General features: G+C 50.2%; 1 protein-coding gene across 1 annotated transcript; it reads left to right on the top strand.

Moving 5' to 3' along the window:
* Positions 1-150: 150 nt before the first annotated feature.
* AARD (alanine and arginine rich domain containing protein) lies at positions 151-5,685 on the top strand. Its single transcript, XM_083449762.1, has 4 exons — positions 151-619; positions 2,428-3,896; positions 4,370-4,955; positions 5,462-5,685. Exons 1-2 carry the CDS (start codon positions 371-373, stop codon positions 2,566-2,568), a joined length of 390 nt encoding a protein of 129 aa, XP_083305888.1. The 5' UTR covers positions 151-370; the 3' UTR covers positions 2,569-3,896; positions 4,370-4,955; positions 5,462-5,685.
* Positions 5,686-6,369: the final 684 nt, after the last annotated feature.

Here is a 6,369-nt window from a genome sequence, read left to right as displayed (position 1 = left end):
AAAAACCGTTTCGATGCACGAAGTGGTGTTATTTCTACATTTCCTCAGCTGCGCATCTCCTTCAAGCAGAACCCAGACCCGGCCAGGGGTCGGTTCCCAAGCGTGAGAAACGCCTCTCCACTCCCCTCTCCTCTCCCACTTTCTTTGGAATGACATACGGGGTGGGAGGAGGTGAAGATGTTTTGTTTTTTCCCCTGAAGAAAAGGAGCCGCGCTGGCCAGGGGCTAGGAAACAAAAGGCCTGGCCTCGGAGGAGGAGGAGGAGGAAGAGGAGAGGAGAGCGCTTGGTTGTTGGAGTGAGGCTGGCAGCAGAGATCTGCGCTTCATCTCTCCAATTCCCCGCATCCTTGCCCGACAGCCGGGCCCGCCTGATGGAGCCCACCATGGCGAGCGCCGAGCAGGCTGCCTGCGAGGAAGCTTTTTGCAGCTCGCTGCTGGACGACATCAAGCAGAGGCTGCTGCACGCCTTCCGGGGACCGGGGGGAGCCGCCGCGCCCCAGCAGCTGCTGATGCCGTCCAGGCCCGCGGCGCCTTGCAAAGGCAGAGGGGTCGAAGTGGCCCTGGAGGAAGCGCGCAGGGCGCACGTGGAGGGCGCTATTGCCTGGCTCCGGGTGGAACTGGTGAGTGATTGGGGGGCGGCTTATTCTAGAGATATTTTATTAGATACTTATTTATAACCCGCCTTAAACCACCCCCTAGGACGCGGGTGGCACTGTGGGTTAAACTACAGAGCCTAGGACTTGTTGATCAGAAGGTCGGTGGTTCGAATCCCCGCGACTGGGTAGGCTCCCGCTGCTCGTCCCAGCTCCTGCCAACCTAGCAGTTCGAAAGCACATCCAAGTGCAAGTAGATAAATAGGTACTGCTCCGGCGGGAAGGTAAACAGTGTTTCTGTGCGCTGCTCTGGTTCGCCAGAAGCGGCTTAGTCATGCTGGCTACATGACCCAGAAGCTGTACGCCAACTCCCTTGGCCAATAAAGTGAGATGAGCTCTGCAACCCCAGAGTCGGCATGACTGGACCTAATGGTCAGAGGTCCCTTTACCTTTACCCCACCCCCAGGCAGTTTACAGATGAAAACAAGAATTGCAAAAAGCATAGAACTGGAGATTTGGAAGGGACGGGAGGCGGGTTTCCAACTAATCCAAGCCCCCTGCCATGCAGAAATCTCAACTAGCTCCTATCTGACAGATGGACACCCAACCATAGCTGTCAACTTTCCCCCCTTTTTAAGGGAAATTCCCTTATTCCGAATAGGATTCCCCGCAAGAAAAGGGAAAAGTTGACAGCTATGCACCCAACCTCTCCTTGATACCTCCAAGGAAGGAGAGTCCATCGCCTCTAGTGGGAGTCTGTTCTGCAGTCAAACAGCTCTTACCACCAGAAAGTTCTTCCTGATGTTCAGTCGGAATCCCCTTCCATGTGGCTTGAAGCCATCAGTTCGGAGCAGGAGGAAACAAGTTTGCTCCATCTTCCATGGGACCAGGGTTCACATCCAGGCTCGGCCACGAAGCTCACTGAGTGGCCAGGGGCTGGTCGCTGCCTCTCGGCCTAATCTACCTCGCAGGGTTGGGGTGGGGATTGAATGAGGAGGAGGAGAACCACATATGCCGCCTTGAGCTCCTCAGAGAGAAAGGAAGGGTACAAATGCAATAAATGATAACCAGTTTAGGGAGAGGAGGAGCAAAGTCTGCAGATCATAGAAGGATTAGAGCTGCATCTCACTAGTACAGGGGCTTGCCTTGATGACGATCAGGCAGTGTGTATATTAACAATTGGAGACATTAATGCTGGAAATGGAAGAGGAGAGAGTGCTCTCTTGCTTGAATCCTACTTGCAAGTTTTTTTGAATAGTTAACTTCACTGACACAGGTGTTTTTATTCCTGACCTACTCCTGGCTCTGGCTCCTGACACTCATTCTCTCCATGTGAGCAGGAGCTCGAAAACGGTGCGGTTACCAATCATAGAATAGAATCCTAGAATTGTGGAGTTTGAAGGGACCCCCAGAGGCATCTAGTCCAACCCCCAGGTATCTCAGCTGAAGCATCCATGACAGATAGCCGCCCAACCCCTGCTTTAAAAAAAAAAAATCAGCCAGAACTTGCCATTGTCCATATGTAGAAGCCATGCAGATAGATGATCATCCAAACATCTGCAGACGACAGCTGGGTGGTGCTGATGGGAGTTGTAGTCCAAAATATTTGCATCAGTTTGGCAAATGTTAGCATGGGGCTTCTGTTGCTCGGTAATGAGAATCTGCCCTGCCCCTGATCAGGAGCCCCCCTTTTTTTAACCCACTCCAACTACATGCAGTCCAAGAATGGATTTGGACACTGACACAATGCCAGGGCTAAGCGCTGGCACTAATTAAGCCCTTCTGGATGGTGATCGCCTGCTAAAAAGTAATTATCGTCTTTTTGTTCTTTGCAGTTGGAGATGAAGTCCCAGAACCACAAGCTTGCCAAAACTTTGCTGGATTTAAGCATGGAAATACAGAGGCTGAGAAACGAAGCTGACGTGCCAACTGCTCTAGAATCAAAGGCCCTGGGCTTTGCTGCAAGCTCAGAATAACAGAGCTGCTCCGTTTCCGGGAGAAAGCCAGAAGATGCAGCACACAATCCCACCGGCGAGCCTGGCAAAATTGGAAGATTATGTTGCACAGTTAGGTCCGAATTGGTCGGGCAACATGGCTTGAATATTAATGAGAACTCCCGTTAACTTGGCTGGAGAAGGAATCTTAGAATTCAGTGCCTCCTTTGGAGTAGAGGAAAGAATGGGACACCTCCAAAGAATGGAATGTCTGCTTTACTTTGCAAATGATTGCTGCCTGTTTAATCTGCTTAGTTCAGAACAATCGCCACTTGTCAGGTCACTAAAAAGATGGGGGGGGCAACCCCGAAATGCAGTGGTTTGGCAGTTATCTGGATCCTCCATTACAAAAGAGTGAATGAACGATGTCTGTTCCAGACCAAACATTCAGGGCAGTCCCAGATTGCCACTACTAACTTTAGTGGGATTCAGGCACATGCTGACAAATTCAGGTTGTGCAATCCAAGACGGTTTAGCACTCTTGTGCAACAAGCCCACTTCTCCTGCAAAAGACTGAACCCCTTGGAAAGTGATGGGGGGAAATGCACAGGGAAGCGTGGGGTCGCATTGATGCAATGCCATCTGAGCTCCCTGAAAGCAAATGTTCAATAAATAGCTGACATTGTCTAATATCCCTGCAAACTTTATGCAAGCAAATTGGGTGAACTGTGTTTTAAAAAGGGTTCTCTAGAGTATCTCACTGTGAAATCAGGGCACGACTATGATTGAGTGTCTCAGTTTTTTATCCCAAAGGCAAAATGTAGCCCGGGGGGGGGGGGGGGCGGGAATCTACTATGAAACTAACGAAGCTTCCCCACCCCCTCGTGATTTTTTATTCGTTTTCAAACAATTCAACAAATTTAATTCAATTTCAGTACACTATTCCCACTCTGGGTGGCTCCCAACAAAATATTAAAAACACAATAAAACATTAAGCACTTCCCTGTACAGGGCTGCCTTCAGATGTCTTCTCAATAAACACAAACGTCTTTGACTCCATGTCTGGCAAAAGCACACATGAAAGTGGGGTCCTGATTTGACAAGCAAAGGGAGACATGCATGTGGTGTGCTTGTGTAAAACTCCAGCTCCCATTGGCCTCCCCACAACCTGCTCCTGACATCACTGTCCCGATCAGCTGAGATCTGACAGCAGCTGAACTGGCGAGGGCCATAGCTTAGTGGTGGAGCACCTGTCCTGCATGCGGAAGGTCCCAGGTTCAATCCCCGGTGTCTCCAGGTAGGACTGCCTGAATCCCTGCAGAACCACTGCCAGTCTGTGTCTACAGTATTGAGCTAGGTGGGTGTGGTTGGTATAACGCAGGGGTCTGCAACCCGCGGCTCCGGAGCCGCATGTGGCTCTTTTACACCTTTGCTGCGGCTCCGGGGCGGATACTAGCAAGGGGAGGAGGCGCATTGTGCGGGCGCTGTACTGGCTGTGACATCGCATGGGGGCGGTTCGTGCATTAGTCACGCACCGTCCCGACATCACCTTCCCGCCCGCCCGCTACATTGTAAGGGGCATGTACACTGGTCACGGCATTGAAAGGGGGCATGTACGCTGGTCACTGTTTTGAAGGGGAGTGAAGAACACACACATACAAAAAGGTAACTTGTTAATTTAACGTTTATTTCTATGAGGAGGAGTAATTCTAAGGAGTCAAACAAAGAAATAATAAAAAAGTGACAAAAAAGTTATTTTTATAATGATGAGTTTTGCGGCTCCCAGGTTTTTTTTTCCTTCGGAAACGGGTCCAAGTGGCTCTTTTTGTCTTAAAGGTTGCAGACCCCTGGTATAACGCTTATGGTCCAGTTAGAAAATTGTAGGGGGAGATGTGAGTGGTTTAAATCACAAAACCATAGAGTTGGAAGGAATCCTTTGCCCAGCACAGAACTCGAACCCATGACCCTGAGATTAATAAGAGTCTCATGCTCTGCCAACTAAGCTATCGCAGCTTATGAGTGTCAGGCCTAATGAGCAGAGCAGCTCATTCCCAGTGGTCCTAACCCCATGAAAATCAGTTGCCAAGACTGAAAGTCCCTGCCTCCTTTACAGCCATCTAAGGTCCCATCCTCTCCAGGGCGTTTTCCAAGCAATCAGAAACTGCCTGCTTGCAGCCACAGTTATATCCTCCGCCCTTTTCATGCCTCTCCTGGTTCTGGAAGACAGGGGAAGTTGAGATTGTCGCAGAGGGAGACACCCTGGCTTCTTCACCAGCCTCTCCTGATTCTGAACTTCTCTCTGCCACAGACTCTCCCTGCCCACTAAACCCTGTTACCTCTTCAGCTTCCAACACCTCCTCCTCCCAGTCTCCTCTCTCTTCTCCCTGTGACCACTCATCGTTGTCGCTCCACAAATCCCCAGACACTGAGCCTTCCCTTCGTGGGTCTCCAGCTGGTTCCTCTCGCCATTCCTCTGCGTCTAACCAGTCCACTGAAGGTGCTGGGGCTGGCAGTGATGCTAAGGTAAAGGTAAAGGTACCCCTGCCCGTACGGGCCAGTCTTGACAGACTCTAGGGTTGTGCGCCCATCTCACTCAAGAGGCCGGGGGCCAGCGCTGTCCGGAGACACTTCCGGGTCACGTGGCCAGTGTGACATCGCTGCTCTGGCGAGCCAGAGCAGCACACAGAAACGCCGTTTACCTTCCCGCTAGTAAGCGGTCCCTATTTATCTACTTGCACCCGGAGGTGCTTTCGAACTGCTAGGTTGGCAGGCGCTGGGACCGAGCAACGGGAGCGCACCCCGCTGTGGGGATTCGAACCGCCGACCTTTCGATCGGCAAGCCCTAGGCGCTGAGGCTTTTACCCACAGCGCCACCCGCGTCCCTTGGCAGTGATGCTGGAGCCTGCCAAATGGGGACAATTTTGGAAGGGGGCAGCTAGGGGGCACCTTGACAGAGGCCTCTTCACATCTGATGGCAGTCTCATCCTGCAAATGCCACCAGTAAGATGAAAGGCTGGTTCATATGTCTCAATTCACGGCTGGCATGCGTTGAAAAACTAATGCAGATGGAGCCCTTAATGAAGAAAATATGTAAAACAGCAGGTAAAAATAGATATCTTCCTTCCTTTTCCTTTTTGAAAAAAACAATAAGTGGATATATACAATGACTGTGCCCTCTTTACCTGAAAGGCACCAACCCCTGAAGACAATGCTTTTTGTTCAGAGACGGCAGCGCGCAAAACCCACAGGGCGGTTGGTGCTGTTTGCCGTGCGTAAACGGTGAAATATGTGCGCAGACAAACTTTTTAATTAAAATAGTTCTCTCACCCTACGGCTGGTGGCAGAAGTAAGGGTGACAAATGACGACATTTGCAACAACAAGCTGTTAGGGTCCTAAACGCTGCAGATTACAAAGCAGCATTAAATCTCAGCAAAAACGAGCTTACAGTCACCTACACAGGGATTATACATAAATGATACTTTAAAAAAAAAAAAAAATTTAATGCTGCCACCAAGCTCAAAAATGCCGTGATTATGAGGCCAGCAAGCCTTGCAGTTACCCATACACTTATACATGCTGGGAGCTTGAAATAATACTGCTTATAAATAATGCAGGCGGTAATCCAGAAATAAGCTTTGCTAGCTAGCCCATTATATCCAGATTTCGTACAATGTGCAAAGTTCACAGGAGACGAGGCTGCTTTGCATACCAGTATTTAAGGTATTCTGAGCTGTGTGATGCTTCCAGTGAGTGAAAGGACCAGCTCCACACAGGACCTTTCTCCATCCAGATGTTGCAGAACTACATCTCCCATCTGCCCCAGCAAGCATGGACAATGGTCA

Source organism: Podarcis tiliguerta (genome assembly GCF_965153285.1).
Source record: "Podarcis tiliguerta genome assembly, chromosome: 7".
Taxonomy (NCBI): domain Eukaryota; kingdom Metazoa; phylum Chordata; class Lepidosauria; order Squamata; family Lacertidae; genus Podarcis; species Podarcis tiliguerta.
The sequence above is the reverse complement of the archived record's forward strand: the minus strand, read 5'-3'. Positions and strand labels throughout refer to the sequence as shown.